Source organism: Macaca fascicularis, chromosome 15 (assembly GCF_037993035.2).
Source record: "Macaca fascicularis isolate 582-1 chromosome 15, T2T-MFA8v1.1".
NCBI classification, from domain to species: Eukaryota; Metazoa; Chordata; class Mammalia; order Primates; family Cercopithecidae; genus Macaca; species Macaca fascicularis.
The window spans coordinates 13497384-13517162 of record NC_088389.1 but is presented as its reverse complement, the minus strand read 5'-3'; the positions used below and the strand labels follow the sequence as shown (position 1 = coordinate 13517162).

At 55.5% G+C, this 19779-nt stretch overlaps 1 protein-coding gene across 6 annotated transcripts in view; it reads left to right on the top strand.

The window, feature by feature from the left end:
- HMCN2 (hemicentin 2) overlaps positions 1–19779 on the top strand; it is a 178851-nt gene that overhangs the window by 112867 nt on the left and 46205 nt on the right. For 4 of the 6 annotated variants that reach the window (XM_065529996.1, XM_045373939.2, XM_045373938.2 and 1 more), the window contains exons 46-62: positions 864–1031; positions 2202–2315; positions 2936–3022; positions 4243–4434; positions 5301–5474; positions 5617–5730; positions 6256–6398; positions 7411–7561; positions 9323–9541; positions 12274–12387; positions 12772–12959; positions 13608–13704; positions 14504–14665; positions 14815–14928; positions 15693–15895; positions 16577–16658; positions 18576–18707. In XM_065529996.1, coding sequence (XP_065386068.1) covers positions 864–1031; positions 2202–2315; positions 2936–3022; positions 4243–4434; positions 5301–5474; positions 5617–5730; positions 6256–6398; positions 7411–7561; positions 9323–9541; positions 12274–12387; positions 12772–12959; positions 13608–13704; positions 14504–14665; positions 14815–14928; positions 15693–15895; positions 16577–16658; positions 18576–18707 — 2454 coding nt within the window. The remainder of the gene's footprint in view (positions 1–863; positions 1032–2201; positions 2316–2935; positions 3023–4242; positions 4435–5300; positions 5475–5616; positions 5731–6255; positions 6399–7410; positions 7562–9322; positions 9542–12273; positions 12388–12771; positions 12960–13607; positions 13705–14503; positions 14666–14814; positions 14929–15692; positions 15896–16576; positions 16659–18575; positions 18708–19779) is intronic. The other 2 variants (XR_012424259.1, XR_012424260.1) reach the window with 1 other exon arrangement.

Sequence of the window (19779 nt, the reverse complement as noted above, 5' to 3'; positions counted from 1 at the left end):
CTCTTCCCCTACTCTGTTCTGGGCACTGGGGAAGTAAGCAGTCCCTGTCCTGCATGACTGGTATGTGATGGGGAGAATTCAGGGGCTTGTGAGAGACCAGGAAAACCTGGAATACTGTTGGGGCAGGTCAGGGCAGCCTCCCAGAGGAGGTCCCCTTTAAGCTGGACCATAGAAGGTAAGTAGGAGTTAGGCAGCTGCTGGATGAGGGGAAGCACGTGCCAGGTAGAGGGTTGCTGAGGCAGCCTCATGCATTCCAATCATTTACTGAGCTCTTACTGTATGCCTGAGGGGATAATTCAGGGTGGAGACAGAGAATGGTAAGAGATAGGGTGGGAGAGGTGGGCAGGGATCAGTTTAGGGAGGAGCCCCCTCACCATTGCTGGGATCTCGAGCCTCACCCAGATATCCCCAACACCCCGTCTCCCTGGATAGAGAGTGGCTTCCTTCAGGAACAGGTTCCTTCAGAACTGCAGCACTGCCACTTAGCTTCCACATGTGGATTTAGGAAGCACATCTGGCCTCAGCTTTACACGAATTCCAGTCCCACTGACTCAGTGCTTGCCCTGCCCAGGCACTGGACTGGGTACTTTCATGTGTTGCTGTTGAATCCCCCAGCAGCCCGCTGAGGGCTTGGGGAGACTGAGGCCCAAGGAGCCTGCCTGACTCCAGAGCCCAGCCTGTGGCGCCACTGGCTCCCTCCTAGGTGTCCTCGTTTTAGGGGGAGCAGCTCTGCTCTCATCACTTCCACTCCTCAGACTCTCCCAATTGGGTGGAGTTGGGGGGCAGTCAGTGGGGCTAGGGAAGGAGCATGAAGCGCACAGCCCCGATCTGCACCCTGAATGTGGCTTCTTCTTTGTGTCCAGTGCCCCCAGAGCTCATCGGAGACTTGGACCCGCTGACCAACATCACTGCCGCCTTGCACAGCCCCTTAACTCTGCTCTGTGAAGCCACAGGGATCCCGCCCCCGGCCATCCGCTGGTTCCGAGGGGAGGAGCCTGTCAGCCCTGGGGAGGACACCTACCTGCTGGCAGGTAAGATACCAGTCAAGGTTGGATCCTGGGAATCAGGCAGGCCCTCTGCCTCTGCCTCTGCCTCTATCCATTACATGCCCATGACCTCTGACCCTGAGCTGCCAGGCCTGGTTGGAATAATCATTCCAGCTGCTGGTCCCCAAAGAATGTAGCCCAAAACACTAGTCAGGTGAGGTGCTCCAGGAAAAAAATCACGGATTTAGATAAATTTGGAAAAGGCTTCCTGCTCTGCTCACCTAGAGAACCACAGTGAACATTTGCATAGCAAAGGTTCTGATAAGTCCTGCAGAAAAAAAACAAAACGAAACGTTGGCACTTACATATAACATCCCACAGAACAGTAGCAAGCTTTTGGATGTGCTGACCTAAGCACCTTCTCCTCTGAATATTTATCCCCCTCATAAAATGGGTTTGCGAGGTTCTTGCTGGTATACAAATGAGGAACTGAGGCCCAGGAGTCTCTGTCCCATCCAAATCCTGCAAGGACTTCAAGGCCCCTGAGGCTATGCCTCAGTCACCCATCGGTTGTTCCACGCAGCCTGTGATGAGATGGCAAATACATTTCCTCTTGGGCATCACTTCTGAGCACTTGGTAAGAATTGCCGGGTGCATTCTGTGGATAGGAATTCGGAGACTGCATTGGGCCCAGTGGAAAGGAATGTGGCAATCAATTAGTTATGTCTGCTCTGGTTGCAGTAACAGCAGTGGTGGCCTGGGTCCTGTGTATCTGCCCTCCCCACACTGGTCTTGGGAGACCCTTGGGTTCCTCTGAGAGGAGCTGTCTCTCCCTGAGAGGTCCTTGGGAGGAGAAGCTCTTTTACCATGTCTGTCAGAGTAGAGCAGAGGTCTGCTGGGCCAGGACTACATAACCCATTGCTCTCCCTTCAGCTGCAGCCAATTCCCAGAGCCAGGGGTGGCCGGGTGACAGATACTTCTTGCTAGAGCAGGGTCCTCAGATTTATTCTGGTACATGTCTAATCTCCAGGCAGCGCCATCCATTTGTTTACCCTCCTGGGCCTCAGTTTCTGGATCTGAGGAGCAGGACACAATGGGAGACAGACACGTACACATCTAATTATAATGCCTCTTCCTGCTGGGCAGCAGGGGGCTCAGCTTGGGACAGAACACTGCTCAGAGTCATGCTTGGGGCCCACACCCCTCCCTCCCCAGGTGGCTGGATGCTGAAGATGACTCAGACACAGGAGCAAGACAGTGGCCTCTACTCATGCCTGGCAAGCAACGAGGCTGGGGAGGCACGGAGGAACTTCAGTGTGGAGGTGCTGGGTGCGTTACAACCCCATTCTCATGGGTGCCCTATGAACTCTTCCCCACTGCCTGGGCACTCCCAGAGGCAGGGCCCCAGACTCATGGCTCATGCTGTAGCAGGAGTCCAGCACAGAGAAGGAGGGAGAAGCTAAGCCTTGTACGCTTTGCCTCGTCAAAAACCTTTGTTCAAGCCTGGGCAGTGTAGCGAAACCCCATCTCTACGAAATGTACAAAAATTAACTGGGCGTGGCGGTACACACCTATAGTCTCAGCTACTCAGGAGGCAGAGGCTGCAGTGATTGTGCCACTGCACTCCAGCCCAGGTGACAAGAAACCTCTGTTCTGAGGCTGCCATGGAACTTTCCAGAAACAGCAGGGACAATCCAAAGTGGAAGGGGCAAATATTTTCGACACCACTAAGACTGCCTGCCTCTCATCAGAGTCTTCTTCTGAGGCACTGGTACTTCCGTCAGCCAGCAGGAAATGTTTCTTAAACTCACCACCCTATGGAAACAGGCATGGGAGGGGAAACTGAGGCACAAGAAATGGTGGGCCCTTGGCTTCCTGTTCTGTGATTGTGTAACCTGCGCGGGCCAGTCCCCCCAGTCACTAGCCATTTGTCTCCCTGCTTCTCCCAGTTCCTCCCAGTATTGAGAACGAGGACCTGGAGGAGGTGATCAAAGTCCCTGAGGGACAGACTGCCCATCTAATGTGCAACGTCACAGGTAAGGGCCACATGATGTGGTGGGCTGGGAGAAGGGTGGGAAGGCAGCTTCAGAAAGGAGGGGATCGCTGGGGATCTGCCCACCTGCCCCAGCCCCACTCCTCCTGACTGGGGTCTCTCTACATCTTGGACTCGGCATCAGGTCCCGGCTCCTCTTTGCATGTGTTCTTCCGTCCCGAACACTCTTCCCTCTCCCCACCTCACTACAGACCTCAGCTTTCAGGACCCTCCACAGGGAGTCTTTGGCTGGCCCCTGAGGCCCAGTGGGCCACCTCCACTGGGCTCCCACAAGCCCCTGTGCTTCCCTGCCCTAGCACTGACCCACATTGGACCATAGTGGCCTTGTGGCATCTGAGCTTCTTGAAGACCCAGTTGCTGCCTTGTCACCATGGTTTCCCCAGTGCCTTGCAGAGTAGGCTCCCATTAATGCTTATGGGTTGAAGGATGGATGGATGGATGGATGGATGGGTGGGTGGGTGGGTGGGTGGGTGAATGGATGCATGGATGGATGGATGGATGGATAGATGGATAGGTAGGTGAATGGGTAGATGAATGAATGAGGGTTGGATGGATGGATGTGTAGATGGGTGCATAGATGGATGGATGGATGGGTGGAGAGATTTATGAATGATTGGCTGAATAAAATGATAGGTGGGTAGGTAGATGGATGGATGGTTGGACAGTTGGGTGGATGGGTGGTTGAATGGGTGGGTGGATGGATGAATGGAGAAATGAATGGATGATTGGTTGAATGGAGGGATAGTTGGGTAGGTAGGTGAATGGATGGTTGGATAGTTGGATGGTTGGGTGGATGGGTGGGTGGATGGGCGGGTGGGTGGGCGTGTGGATGAATGGAGAGATGAATGGATGATTGATTGAATGGAAGGATAGGTGAGTAGGTAGATGAATGGATGGTTGGATGCATGGATGGGTGGGTGGTGTGTGGGCAGGTGGATGAATGGATGGATGGAAGGAATAGCTTGTTTTTCTGTCTCGCCTGTCTGTACCAGGCGATCTCTACCCATTGCCCAGTAAGGAGAAGGCAGCCAAGTCACAGAGGAAGGGGCACAGGCTGCTTCTGCTGCTGCTTGTTGTACTTCATGGGCCTCTGGGCTGGGATGGAGAATTCACATTCCCTGACCCATCCGGGACTAGCCTGTGACCCCTGTGCTGCCCTAGTCAACGGCTGCCAAATTGTCTCATTCTCTGCTCTGTACACAGGCCACCCACAGCCCAAGCTCACGTGGTTCAAAGATGGCCGGCCCCTGGCTGGTGGAGACGCCCACCATATCTCCCCAGACGGAGTCCTCCTGCAGGTCCTCCAGGCAAACCTGTCCAGTGCTGGCCACTACTCCTGCATTGCAGCCAACGCTGTTGGGGAGAAGACCAAACACTTCCAGCTCAGTGTCCTGTGTAAGTTTTGGACATCTGGCCATCGCAGGTGCTGGAGGGAGGGAGAAGCAAGGTGACAGGCTCCTTACAACTTCCCACAAACCATTCTACTATTTTTCTTCTAACTTTCCGAGTTTAACAACAAAAATCATATAGCGACTCTATTGACTGAACATTTACTATGGGCCAGGCATTTCAACGGGTCTGATTGATTGAATCTTCACAATGACACTGGGAGGTAGGAGATGTGCTTGTCCCCATGTCACTGATGAAGCCCTGGGGATCAGAGAGGTCACAAAGTTATTGCCAGGCCCCAGGGTGATGGATTCACAGCCAGGTGTCTCTCCATGTCCTGAGGACAGTACATACCTACTATTCTGTTAGCCTGGAGAAACAGAGCGTCTATCAAATGAGAGGGGCTTAGAAACAGCTTAGAAAAATCTGTTTCTAAAATGTTGGCCGTTAAAAGGAGAGTCCCCTGCAGGGGTTGAAAAAAGAAATCTTGGGACCAATGAAAGCATAGCTACTCTGCTCAGCGGGGAGCAAAGCCCCCCAACTCCCGCTCCCCTCTCAAACAGAATTGAGAAGCCTCTGGTTAATTGGTAGAGAGGCTGGATGTTGAGAAGCTATGGGGGAAATGGAGGCAGAAATTATTCAGCTTTCCCTTGTAGTATTGCTTAGTGTTTGGAGAGCCGGGCTCTGGGTCACCCAGGCCTGAGTTCAAGCCTGGCCACCCCGGGCATGGGCTTCTCTGAGCCTCAGTTTCCCATCTCGGTAATGTAAGTGACAGAAGAACCAAGGCCAAGCACCGGGGTCTGAGGCTTTCCTGGTCCTTAGCCTAGGGTCAGGGATCTCTGCTCACAAGTGCCCCTGGCCCCCCATCGCAGTGGCTCCTACCATCCTGGGAGTGGCTGAGGACAGTGCAGACGAGGAGGTGACCGTGACCATCAACAACCCCATCTCTCTGATCTGCGAGGCGCTGGCCTTCCCTTCCCCCAACATCACCTGGATGAAGGACGGGGCCCCTTTTGAGGCCTCCAGGAACATCCACCTGCTCCCAGGTGACGCCCTCTGGTGGGGAGGAGGGAGGGAGGGGACAGGTGACATGTCATCAGGGTTGGAGGAGAGGACCAGTGAGCTTGTCCTTATGCCTGGCATGAGGCTGCAGATTTGGGGTGACCCTGGCCACTGGCCCCCACACAGGTACCCACGGGCTGCAGATCCTGAATGCCCAGAAGGAAGATGCCGGTCAGTATACCTGCGTGGTCACCAACGAGCTCGGGGAGGCCGTGAAAAACTACCACGTGGAAGTGCTCAGTGAGTCGGGGATCCTGGGGCACAGCCAGGTGGGCAGAAGACCATCCGGGAACCCACGGGCCCGGGCACCTGAGCCACCGTTGGTGCTCCAGGGTGCCTCCATGTGGCACATGTCCTCTGACAGTCACCTGGCAGATAGGGCTGGCTCCAGAGGACATGATGACGAGAGAACAGTGAGTTAGGACTTGGGCCACGTGGGCTCCCAGACCCACTGCAGTCCTAGCTTCCTCCTGCCACTTCTGCATCGGGGTATAACCAGAGGCTCTGCAGATTGAGACTTGGAACCCCCAAGGAGGGCCTCTGAGGTGACCCCAGAAATTCTCCTGCCTCAGACCTGCCCGGTCCTATAACCCTTACAAACAAATGCTGTCTCCCCTAGTGAACAGACAGGAGCAGGGTAGCTTCTGGGATCCCTGTGTCTCTCGGGCCAGCCCCAATTTCTGGGGCTACCCCCAGGACCAGGGTAAGCTCAGGGTCTCAGCACCCATCCCCCAGCTCTGCTCTCAGACCCCTCGTGCTTTTCAGTCCCCCCTTCCATCTCCAAAGACGACCCCTTAGGGGAGGTCGGCGTGAAGGAGGTGAAGACCAAGGTCAACAGCACCTTGACCCTGGAGTGTGAGAGCTGGGCTGCGCCCCCACCCACCATCCACTGGTACAAGGATGGACAGGTGAGTGTGGGACCCCCTGTGCCACTTCTGGCTCTCACCTCTGCTTCCAGCTGGTTCTGCTTGGAACCTTCCAGAAAAGGCTTCCCTTAAAGCACCTGGCCCTAGAGCTGGCCCGGGCCCCACCCACCCTTTCTTTATTTTATTTTTATTTTTATTTTATTTTTATTTTTATTTTTTTGAGATGGAGTCTTGCTCTGTCACCCAGGCTGGAGTGCAGTGGTACAATCTTGGCTCACTGTAACCTCTGCCTCCTGGGTTCAAGCAATTCTCTTGCCTCAGCCTCCTGAGTAGCTGGAATTACAGGTGCCCACCACCATGCCCAGCTAATTTTTGTAATTTTTGGTAGAGATGGGGTTTTACCATGTTGGCCAGGCTACTCTCGCACTCCTGACCTCAGGTGATCTACCCACCTTGGCCTCCCAAGGTGTTGGAATTACAGGCGTGAGGCACCCGACCCAGCCTTTATTTTATTTTATTTATTTATTTTTATTTTTGAGATAGAGTCTCGCTCTGTCACCCAGGCTGGAGTATAGTTGCACGATCTTGGCTCACTGCGGCCTCCACCTCCTGGGTTCAAGTGATTCTCCTGCCTCAGCCTCCCAAGTAGCTGGGATTATAGGCACACACCACTACGCCTGGCTAATTTTTTGTATTTTAAGTAGAGATGGGGCTTCTTCACGTTGGCCAGGCTGATCTCAAACTCCTGACCTTGTGATCCGCCCACCTTGGCCTCCCAAAGTTCCAGGATTATAGGCCTGACCACCACACCCAGCCGTATTTTTTAATAAAAAGTTGAACTCTTTGTAAACTTTAAACTCTACTATTTTCACCCATGTGTGGCCCTTCTCATCTTTATGCTCTGTGGATTTGGTTTTATAAACCTCTCAGCGTGTTCTTGTCACTTTTTGCTGCATTTTTGGAGAATGTATTGAGAAATAAGCACAATTGTTTTGGTGCTCTTGGCCCCTCATTTCTGATCTCCCTCCCCCCGACCCCCTCGTCTTCCTCGCAGCCCGTGACCCCCAGCCCGCGGCTGCATGTCCTGGGCGAAGGGCGACTGCTCCAGATCCAGCCCACGCAGGTCTCAGACTCAGGGCGGTACCTGTGTGTGGCCACCAACGTGGCTGGCGAGGATGACCAGGACTTCAACGTGCTCATCCAGGGTGCGTGGCACCAGTGGGCTGGGGGTGGGGCTTCGGCCAGTATGAGGACATTGCGGGGCTGGCCCTCCGCAGGCACCCACCGTGTGTCCTGCAGCTCACATGCCGCCCACGGCATCTCCCACTGGCTCATCTTAGCAGCCCAGAGCAGCATCCTGCCCCAACCCCTCTGCCTCGAGGGACCAAAGCCAAAGACATGAGGACTCTGGCCCCAAACCACAGAACTGAGTGGTGGAGGCTGGAATGGTCTGGTTGAGCCAGAACCCCACACTCGTAGCCCCTCTGCCAGATGCCTCTCACGATGTTAGGGAAACCTGGGGATTTGCTTCGGAATCTCTGGTCGAGAGTAAGCTGAGTGGCTGCCTCAGTGATTGAAACTCCTTGTGGGTGCCTGGGGCTCATTATATTCTTCTCTCACTTTCGTCAGTGTTTGACATTTTCCTTTTTAAAAAGTGAAGGAAGGAAAGGAGGGAGCCGGGCGTCAGAGAGGCTGGGAGGGAGAGGCTGGGAGGCTGGGAGCGGGGGCTGAGAGGCTAGAAAGAGGAAGCTAGGAGGGGGATGCTGGAAGGCTGCATGGGGGAGGCTGGGGGGAGGCTGTGGAGATGGAGGGAGAGGCTAAGAGGCTGGGATGAGGAGGCTGGGAAGGAGGCTGGGAAGAGGAGGCTGGGAGCTGGGATGAGGAGGCTGTGAAGGGGAGTCTAGGAGGGGGAGGTTGGGACGGGGAGGGTGGAAGGTAGGAAGGGGAGGCTGGAGGGCAGGGAGCTGGGAGTGGGAGGCTGGGAAAGGGAAGCTGGGAAAGGGAGTCTGGGAGGGGGAGGTTGGGAGGGGGAGGGTGGAAGGTAGGAAGGGGAGGCTGGAGGGCAGGGAGCTGGGAGTGGGAGGCTGGGATGGGGAGGCTGGGAGACTGGGATGAGGAGGCTGGTAAGCTGGGATGGGGAGGCTGGGAAGGGGAGTCTGGGAGGGGAAGGTTAGGAGGGGGAGGGTGGAAAGTAGGAAGGGGTGGCTAGAGGGCAGGGAGCTGGGAGTGGGAGGCTGGGATGGGGAGGCTGGGAAAGGGAGGCTGGGAGGAGGAGGCAGGGAGGTGGGAAGGGGAGGCTGGGAGCAGGAGGCTGGGAGGCTAGAAAGGGGAGGCAGGGAGTCAGGAGGCTGACAGGCAATCTGGGCGATGGATAAGTGTTCAGAACAAGGTTTTGCTACACGATGCCTGTGGACTGTCCTGGCAGGAGCAACGACTGCTCTGGGCTGCCCTTTGTCATCTCCAGTGCTTCTGGCCACCAGTCCTCTAGCCCTGGCTCTGTCATGAACTGGTTGTTACCTGGGGACAACCTGGGGATGACATGGCCCCCTCCGGGCCTTAATTTGATCCTTTGTAAAATGCAGGTGATCAAAGCAGGTGACCTTGAGGGCCCCCTCCATTTCTAAAGCTGATGATTTTGTGCTTCTGTGCTCTGATAAACGTTGGCTAAAGCTTAGTATCTGGCTTCCAACTGTGCAAAATATTTCCACGTTACAGGGAGTCTTTAGCATCCATTAGACACGAGCTGCTTAGGGAAGGAGCCTTATCCTAGTGCCTAGCACATAGTAGTTGCTCAATAAACACTGGTTTAGGAAGTGAGGGAATTTAAGAAATGCCCTGACCTAAGGGAATGGCTCAAATAATGGATTTCCGCACCTGGGAGAGGCTGGGATGAGAATCTGTGTGAGCAGAGGTGCATTCCCCACCCCTCTGCTGTGCTTCCTAAGGGCTTTGTCTCCCCCACCCAGTGCCCCCCATGTTCCAGAAGGTGGGTGATGCCAGTGCAGCCTTCGAGATCCTGTCCCGGGAGCAGGAGGCCCGGGGCGGAGTAACGGAATACAGGGAGATTGTGGAGAACAACCCAGCCTACCTGTACTGCGACACCAACGCAATCCCACCCCCGGAGCTCACCTGGTACAAAGAGGATCGGCCCCTCTCGGCCGGGGATGGGGTGTCTGTGCTGCAAGGTGGGTCAGGGCTGCGTGAAGAAAGTGGGCGCTTTGAGCTCTCCTGTGTGCTGCCTGCTGTGTGACCTTAAGCAGAGCACACAACCACTTTGGACCTTAACTGCAATTTGTAAACTGGGGGTACAAGTTCTTTGCCTGTGTGAAGGCAAAGACTGGATTGCCTTTTGTCTCTGGTTTATAGAGCAGAGCCTCCTACCATGGGGCATGCCCTTCTGGGCTTCAAGATCCCTAATGTCCTTAAACGATTGGCAGAAGCTGACACTTTCTCTGCAGAGGCAGCTGACTCCTTCGTTAATCGTCAGCAAAGCTCATGACCCCAAACGCTGACGAAGCTCTGGCTGGACATTGAAGGCCACACTGTGGTGGCTGAACTCATGTCTTGTGTGTCTGGGTTTTTTTTTTTTCTTTTTCTTTTTTCTATTTTTATCTTTTGAGATAGAGTTTCGCTCTTGTTGCCCAGGTTGGAGTGCAATGGTGCGACCTCGGCTCACTGCAACCTCCACCTCCTGGGTTCAAGCGATTCTCCTGCCTCAGCCTCCCGAGTAGCTGGGATTACAGGCATGCGCCACCACGCCTGGCTACTTTTTGCATTTTTAGTACAGATGGGGTTTTTCCATGTTGGACAGGCTGGTCTCAAACTCCCAAACTCAGGTGATCCGCCCGCCTCGGCCTCCCAACATGCTGGGATTACAGGGGTGAGCCACTGCACTCAGCCAAGTTTTGTTTTTTTCTTTCACCATCTAAGTGGTATTTGTTTATTTATTTAAGGTAATTTAATTTTTTAAAGTAAATCTTTTAGAATAATTTTTTGTAGGTGATTTTGACTTAAAAGACTCCAGGACCACGCAGGGCTTAGAAATGCCCGGCCCACCTGGCTCATGAGGGAGGCCTGGGTGGTCTCTCTGTTTGAGATTTGAACTGTGTCCTGCCGGAGATGGACCAGCGGTGGGGCTGGTTTTGGAGAGCAGCGGTCAGTTGCACAGGTCTCCAATGAGCAGAATCAGACCAGGGTTTCTACTTTGGTGCTTGCAAAAAAAGGAGGTGGCTGGGCGCGGTGGCTCACACCTGTAATCCCAACACTTTGGGAGGCCGAGGTGGGAGGATCGCTTGAGCCCGGGTATTCAAGACCAGCCTGGGCAACACTGTGAGACCCCATCTGTACAAAATATTTTAAATCTAGCTGGGCATGGTGGCATGTACCTGTGGACCCAGCTACTTGGGAGGCTGAAGAAGGAGGATCCCTTAAGCCCAGGAGGTCAAGGCTGCAGTGAGCCGTGATCATACCACTGCACTCCAGCCTGAGTGACAGGTCAAGACCCTATCTCAAAAAAAGAAAAAAAGAAAAAAAAAAAAAAAGAAGGAGGCCTCTTGCCTATCCAGGAGTGCAACTCTTACTGAACGCTGTTAGTTCCTGTCAGAAACCTCTGGACGGACCCCTTAACCTGGCCACTGACCACTGATCCTGACCCCAAGTCCTGGGTGCACAGTAGGCTCTGTCACCTGCTGATCTCAATCAGACTCTAACCATCAGCTAATCCCAACCAATAGCTGAACCCAGACCACAGCCACCAACTGCCCCCCAGTCCCACCCACTTACCTCCAACCCTACCACTCACCTCTCACCCTGGCAACTGACGTCTAACCTCTGTTCTCTAATCCTGAGAACATAGGCGTCATGGTCACAGCTGACCTGAATTCTTACCCTGACCTTTTCCTCAAACATCAGCTGACCCCTACAATGCCACTGCTGCCTCAATCCTGGCCATGGGGTTCTGCAGGCTCTTAACCTGGTCAAGCCACCCACAGCCCCGGGCCAGCCAGCCCCAACCTGGAAATCTGAGCATACAGTAACCCTGACCAGGCCCCCCCTGGAGATCAACTCCAGCCCCCATAGATGCCAGGCTCTGGCCTTGGCTGCTCTTTTTTTTTTTTTTTTTTTTCTGAGATAGAGTCTTCCTCTGTTGCCCAGGCTGCAGTGCAATGGCGTAATCTCAGCTCACTGCAACCTCTGCCTCCTGGGTTCAAGCGATTCTCCTGCCTCAGCCTTCTGAGTAGCTAGGATTACAGGTGTGCGCTACCACACCCAGCGAATTTTTGTATTTTTAGTAGAGATGGGGTTTCGCCACGTTGGCCAGGTTGGTCTTGAACTACTGACCTCAGGTGATCCACCCGCCTCAGCCTCCCAAAGTGCTGGGATTGTAGGCATGAGCCACTGTACCTGGCCCCTGGCTGGCTTTTGATCACAGAGTGTCCCAGGCAATGCTTCCCCTGCCCCCACCCCTGCTTCTAACCCCACCAACCACCACAGCCCCAGGAGCTATCTCCCCTGCCTCCTGAGTCTCTGCTTGGACTCTGCCCTTGCCAAGAAGCTGGGCTCAGCACAACAGCAAAGCTGAGCCAGCAACCATTGCCGTCACGCCGAACACTGCCATGAAGGCTCAGGTTTGCCATCTGTAAGATGGGAGTGACAACAGTGTGTGCCCCACAGAGGCATTGTGGGACAGGCCCAGAATGTGCCGTCCAGGGCCTGGCACACAGCAAGTGGTGGCTGTGCCCTGACTTGACTCCACTCCACGCGTGAGCTGGGCAGGACAGGCTGATTCTCTTCATTTCACAGATGAGGCAGGGGACAGTCACATGTCCCAGGTCCACTCCAGAGGAGGGAGCAGCGTCCTTGCTCTTGGGGGTGACTCTTGTGCCTGAGCTCAGGCCTCTGTCCCGTGTCCCTGCAGGAGGCCGGGTCCTGCAGATCCCCCTGGTGCGGGCGGAGGATGCCGGGAAGTACTCATGCAAGGCATCCAACGAGGTGGGCGAGGACTGGCTGCACTACGAGCTGCTGGTGCTGAGTGAGTGGCGGGGCCTGCAGGCGGTGATTCCCGGGACTGCAGGCGCCATAAGAGCCTCCCTCGGAAGGGGCAGAGGCAAAGTGCGCACAGTTTCGCTGTGCTCAGAGGTTGAAATTGGAGTTAAAAGCTCAACCTCAAAAATCATGCAGGACTGGGCACAGGTTCCATCCAAGTCAGAAGCTTCCTGGCTGTGTGACATCGAGCAAATCGCAGCCCTTTCTGTGCCCCTGATTCCTTAGCTGCATCAGGGATTGGGAGGGCTTGGAGAGAAGGGCATGAGGATCCCAGCCGGCACCTGACACCAAGTGCCACCCTCACCTCCATGGCGACCCCCACCCCCAGGGACCTGTGCCGGCCCCTCAGCCTCCTCTCCCCCACCCCCAGCCCCACCTGTGATCCTGGGCGCCACAGAGGAGCTGGTGGAAGAGGTGACGGTGAATGCCAGCAGCACCGTCAGCCTGCAGTGCCCGGCCCTGGGAAACCCCGTGCCCACCATCTCGTGGCTCCAGAATGGGCTGCCTGTCTCCCCGAGCCCACGGCTGCAGGTCCTGGAGGACGGGCAAGTCTTGCAGGTCAGGGCAGCCCCCTGCACGTGCTAGGGGCTGCGGCTGCTGAGGCCCAGCACCACTTGTCTGGGAGCCAGGGAGGGGTCGGCTATCTGCAAATGAGGCTCTTTGCTGGGACCCATGCTGGAGCCCAGCCAAGAATCACCTGTGAGGCGCCATGCTGGGCCAGCACAGGCCTGTGCACAGCATCCAGAGCTTCAGGAGACGCCTAGCAAAGGATGCATATGAGTGGGGGACCCAGAGCCTAGCACCGCACAGAGCAGCCTTCCCCGGACCACCAGCTGGCACATGCAGAGCCGTGCCCAGCACTCAGACATCAGGCAGCCCCCTGAGTCACTCCATGTGCAGACACAGAGCTGCAGGGACCCCAGGAGCCCCCCACACACAGCATGGCCCTCCACAGGGGTGGGGGAGGCGCTTGTCACATCTGGTTTGCTACAGAGAACCACCCAACACCAACCTCACGCCCACTCCTGAGCGCCATACAAGGCCCTGGATGGAGGAGGTTCTAGGTCTCCATGAGCTGCCTGGTGCCTGCGTCCCTGGCATGGGATGGGAGGAAGGGAGGGAGTCCTCACAGTCATTCCTGAGGTGTGGGGGGTGGTGTCCAAGGGGCCTCAGGCATCACCCAGGCATGGCTTCCTGCACCCACAGGTTTCCACGGCAGAGGTGGCCGACGCCGCCAGCTACATGTGTGTGGCTGAGAACCAGGCGGGCTCCGCTGAGAAGCTCTTCACCCTCAGGGTTCAAGGTGAGCTGGGCTGAGCAGGCAGCCCCTGTGGGTTCCTTTTCCCTCCCCAGGGGTCACTGCCTTGGGGCTTCCAGTATCCTGGGCTCTGGGACCTGCAATCAGAGTTGAAGGATCCCAGCCTGGTCCCAGCCACATCCCGAGACAGCATTTGGAGGACCCTGATCACTACTGGGCCAACCCCAGGTGGTTTTAAGCAACTTTGGAGGTGACCAGGGAACAGCTCTTTTGAGGCGTTACACCACCATTACTGAGCACTTACTGTGTACCTGACAGTACAGAGTACAGGAGGCTGAGCACTTTCTCTGGGCTGACTCCTTCCAGCAGAGCTAGGTTAGCCCAGATTTGCAGCTGTGGGAGCAGACTCAGGGAGGTCGCTCTCAGAGAGGAGTAGGGGGTCTCACCGCCCCGGAGCCTGCGCTCCCAACCTCTGTGACTCATGACGTACACCGCACTGCAGTGGCTGTGAGCTCTGTCTCCGATGCGGGGACAGCTGTGGTCTCGGAGATGGAGGAAGACAGTGTTGAGCCCTCAAGGTCATGGGCTCAAACCTGAGTTGATATCTTAGCTCTGCCACTGACCAGCTGTGTGGCCTTGGAACAGTGACTTTCCCTCTCTGATCCGCTACCCAGTGTCCTTCTGTGTAAGACAGTCATGGCAAATGAAGGTTTCTGAATTATTTGAAGTTGTGCCGAGATGAAGCCCCAGGAGCTGAGTGAGGTTCAGGGTTTCTCTCGGGCTCCGTGCTCCCCTGCTGATGTGATTCTCATGCCTTTCTCTACCGTGGTGACTGTGGGGATAGTCCCGCCACGAATCGCAGGCCTGGACTTGGAGCAGGTCACTGCCATCCTCAATAGCAGCGTCTCCCTCCCTTGTGATGTCCACGCTCACCCAAACCCCGAGGTCACATGGTACAAGGACAGCCAGGCCCTCTCCCTGGGTGAAGAAATCTTCCTCCTTCCTGGTGGGTAAACTGAGGTGTCCAGCCCAGCTCTAAGGTTACATGGGGAGAGAGTTGCTCCTCTGACCTGGGACAGGGCTGTCAGCCGGGCAGGGATTTAGGACTGGGGGCTGGGCTAGAATGCTGGTGTGAGGGGCTGGCTCCCCCCACAGGTACCCACACGCTGCAGCTGGGGCGAGCACGGCTGTCGGACTCCGGGACATATACATGCGAAGCCCTCAACGCTGCCGGCCGAGACCAGAAGCTGGTGCAGCTCAGTGTTCTGGGTACGTCCATGTCTGTCCCCGACTCATACCGTCCCCCTCCTTCAGTCACCCCTCAGCCCACACTCCCCGGGGAACATAGCCAGGAGAGGGCCAGGAGGCACAGGGGGAGGCTGGGACGCCCGCATGGGTCAGCTCTGAGGAGGGGGAGCAGCGGGATGGGCCCCAAGAGCCTGGCTAGGGAAGGGGCCTCCCCAAGCCTTGTGTGATCGGTGAAGCCTTTTTCACGGTGGAGCCTGTTTCAAGGCTTGTGGTCTTCAGAATCCTCTGGGGGAAAAGCTGGTCCAAGGCATCTTGAGCAAGGACTCTCTGGAAGGTTCTTTCTAGCCCCGGGGCTGGTTCATTCACTTGCACGAACACCAGCCAGACGCTGCGCCAGGCTCTGTGGGCTCACAGTCGTGGGGAACCGGGACTTCTACATTGGTTCACTGGAGCCACAGGGGGGCTGAAAGGGCGCCCACAGAGGGGCTATAACCCAGCTGGGGCCTGCCCCCTGTAGGAAAAAGTCTGGGTGGGGGCAGGCGTCAGCATCTCCCCCATCTAGGAGGCTGAGGCTCAGAGAGGCAGGAGGCTGTCCCTGGTCACTCAGCAGGTCCTTGGCGTGCTGGCCTGGTTCTCTTCCTCCAACTCCCCTGGGTCTGCGCCAGCACCCAGGGCTGGGTCTGCTGTGTGACCCTGGTGGGTCTCCACTGGCATTTTCCCTGTGGCTGAGTGGGGAGGGCGCGGGGACAGCCACAACACCTCACTCTGCTATCTCCTGCCCCCAGTTCCCCCTGCCTTCAGGCAGGCTCCCAGCGGCCCCCACGGTGCGGTCCTGGTGAGGGTCGGGGACAGAGCTGTCCTGAGCTGCGAGACAGATGCGCTCCCTGAGCCAACTGTGACCTGGTACAAGGATGGGCAGCCCCTTGTCCTGGCGCAGCAGACCCAGGCTCTGCAGGGTGGGCAGAGGCTGGAGATCCAGGAGGCCCAGGTGAGCAACCTTTGGGGCACGGGCAGCCATGGGCAGCTACAGGAAAGTCGCCTCTCAGCCCTGGCGAGCTGTGGGGAGGAAGGTGGGGAGGACATGCGTTGCTGCCTCCTTGGCCTGTGGGACCCCAAACCGAGTTGATTAGCAGCTTCCAGGGTGGGAGACGTGGGTGGAGCTCAGGGCTCTGGAGTCACGTTCCAGACCCAGCCCTGCAGTCATGGCATGAGCCTTTCCTGCTTCAGTTTCCTTGGCATCTAGATGCTTTTATCTGGTCCGCTCTGGCTGACCGTCTGAGACTCCTGGGAGTCTGCTCTGCCCTCCTTCCCTCCCTCCCTGGTGTGGATTAGATGCTCACGGTGTTTGCTGGATAAATGTTTGCTGTTCCCCTGGAAATCCATTCCTGGTCAGGCTCCATCCCCACAGCAAGGGGGGCCTCTTCCTCCCAGCTTGGCCCAGGGAGGGAGGCCCCCAGAGCCTGTGTATTCACTGTTGAGGGGCTCTCCTGCTTCCTGAGGCTCTTGGAAAAGGCCAGAGGGTCCTGATTCCCTTTGGCTCCCCAGTCAGGACCAGCATATTTGGGAGGCCCCTGCTCTGGAAGTTTTGGGGGCCTAAATGCTTTTGGGGAGCCCTAGCACCCCACTTCCAGCTCCAGCACACAGCCACTGTGTGCTCTTCCTCTCTCAGGTGTCAGATAAAGGTTTATACAGCTGTAAAGTCAGCAACGTGGCTGGGGAGGCTGTGCGGACTTTCACCCTCACCGTCCAGGGTAAGCCGGGGACCAGCCTGGTCAACGTAACCATGGAGCCCCTAGCAACACCCAGGGCTGCTGAGGAGGACAAAGACAATAGCTGAACAGAGGCAGTGCTGCCAAGTGCTGAGGGCACAATGACTAGAATTTGTGTACATATCTATATCTATATCTACAGCTATAGATAGCTCTTTGCTTTTGTAGAGATGGGATCTCATTATGTTGCCCAGGCTGGTTTCGAACTCCTGGGCTCAAGCAATCCTCCTGCCTCAGCCTCCCAAAATGCTGACATTACAGGCGTGAGCCACTGCACCCAGCTAATTTCTAGAATTTAAAAGACTAGGGTTAGCAGGCTCCAAATAGAACTCTGCCAGTGACCTGCTTCATGGAGCTTAGCAGAATGACTTTGTCCCTTGGAGCCTAAGGTTTACCTTCAGTGAATGAGTCTAAAAGCAGTAGCTGCCTGCCAGGCACAGTGAACCTGGCCGATCCCATGGAAGCCACCAAAATGGCAGTGTCTATAAATTGCTGGGCACAGGGCCTGGCACATGGGCACTAAGATGAAGGAGCCCTATGAGATCAGACACACAGGAGGCCATGTCACCTGCATCTTGATCCCGGGAGGGCCTGTCCCATCCACCCAAGGAGGGAGCACAGATGCCATTTGATTGGACATGTGGCTTCAGCTGGGGTAAGAAGGAACCTATTTACGCTGTCCAGGAAACTTGGCCAGATTTTCTGGGGCTCAGATGTCATGTTAGTTAGGATATAGACTTAGCCGTGCCACAAAGAGACCCCAAAATGTAGTTGAGTAAATGAGAGAGTTTAACTCTTATTCAAAAGCCCAGAGGTGGGTGTCTAGGCTGGTGCGTAGCTCAGCTCCATGCGGTAGTTAAGGGACCTGGGTTCCTTCCCTCCTGTTGATCTTCCATTTCTTAGGGTGTTGTTCTTGTGCATATGGTTGAAACTGGGACACGGCATCCTGTCCTGGCCCACAGGAAGCAGAAAAGAACAGAAGTGGTGGGCAAGCATTTATTTCCTGCGGAAGTTGCACCTGCCCCTTCTGCGTGTATTCCATTAGTGAGCGCTCAGGCAGCTGACTGCAAGGGACACTGGGAAGTGTAGTTTCTGCTAGAGTGATCGTGGGTGGGCTCAGCTAAAACTCTGCCGTGCACAGTGGGAAGAACGGGCTGGGGGGGACACCAGCCATCTGCCATGGATGCCAAAGCCAGTAGCCTCCCAACCAGGTGAGCGGTGGGCCCATGCAACACTGAGCCATACGCAACACAATCGTTGAAAAGGACTGACAAGACGGAGTGCAGGGGCTCATGCCTGTAATCCCAGCACTTTGAAAGACTGAGGCAGGGGCATCACTTGAGCCCAGGAGTTTGAGATCAGACTGGGCAACATAGCGAGACCCTGTATCTACAAAAAATAAAAAATAAAGTAACGAGAAAAGGACTGACACCAGGCTCGCTGCTCAAAGCTCCCAGCCTTTTCTGACGGCTACACTGATGAACAGTGGAAAGTGGGGGAATATCTGGTCCCTGAGGGCAAAGGCATTTCATCTTGAGCCTGGTTGACTCTGTTCCACTGGTGATGGCTGCCTGGGGTGTGTGACTTCATCCTGGCAGATCAGGAGAGAGTGCTGAAATCGATTAGTGATGTCTGCCCTGGCACAGGTTAAGGACTGTGAGCCTTAAGGGTGAGTGAGCCTCCCATTTACCATCCTTGGGCTAAGTAGACCCTGCTGGAGCTTTGCTTTGTATGCTTTAAAATAGCCAGGCCCTGGTTCTATTTACATTTGTGAATGAAACATAAAATGGGAACTCCTAACTACCGGGAAGGGCTTCTTAGGGCTCCCTGATCTGCCTGAGGGGAAGGAAGTAGGGGAAGAGTCTCAGAATTCTGACAGTCTGGTTTTTTTTCCTGCAGTGTCCCCAACATTTGAGAACCCCAAGACAGAGACAGTGAGTCAGGTGGCTGGGAGCCCCCTGGTCCTGACCTGTGATGTGTCCGGGATCCCTGCACCCACGGTCACTTGGCTGAAGGACAGGATGCCCGTGGGTAAGCACATCTGTCCTTGTCTGTTTTGCGGAAAGCATTCCTTTCTGTAATAAGATGACATCGGAGGTGGCGGAAGGAAGTTATTGGTTGTTGATGATCTTGGCAAAACCAGAGACTGGTGGTGCCATGTTGGCCCTGCCCCATTTGTGTTTGAGCGAAGTGTTATTTATTGGCCCTTGGAATCCAAACACAAGGAGCGTCTCCTGTGGGGGTTTGAAAGCTCCTTTGCATCCACACCCTCAATCATCTCCCACGAGACAGCAGACGTGGGCTCTCCATTGTGCAGGGTGGGCACTGAGGGCTGTAGAAAGCCCACTGGCTGACACTGGGCTCAACATTGGCCCCCAGAGCTGCTCCTTGGTGGTGACTCAGCTCTGTCCTAGCTGGGCCGTGGGTCACCCCCATCCCCCATGCAGGCCTCCCCATTCTGGCCACTGCTGTGCCCATTGTTCCTCCACATGAGGGCAGAAGCCCCACGTGGTCTCCTGGGCCCACTGTGCCTCCCGTGCAGGCTCCACGTGGGGCAGAAAGGTCTGAAGGTGCAGCTCGGATCTGGTCCCTTGTCTGGTGGAAATCCGTCCACAGCGGGGGCTGGTGCTGCCAGCCACCTCTCCCTGCCCCTCCATGCAATAAATGTGGCTGTGCTGGCTCCTCCAACCTGCCCCTCTCTCTCATAACAGCTTTATTGGGATATAATTCACACACTATATAATTCACCCACTGAAAACATCCAATTCAGTGATTTGTAGTACAGTCACAGAGTTGTGTGACCATCACCACCATCAAATTTAGAACATTTTTATCACCAAAAGGACACCCCATACCCATTAGCAATCACTCCCTGTTTTCCCCCAATTTCTTCTTTCCCCAGAGCCAGGAAACCACAAATCTGCTTTCTGTCTCTGTGGATTGGCCTGTTACGGGCATTTCACATCAACGGCATCATAGAGTGTGTGGCCTTTTGTGTCTGGCTCCTTCCACTTAGCATGTTTTCAAGTTTCATCCATGTTGTAGCGTGGATTAGTACTTCATTCTCTTTTTTTTTTTTTTTTTTTTTTTTTGAGACGGAGTC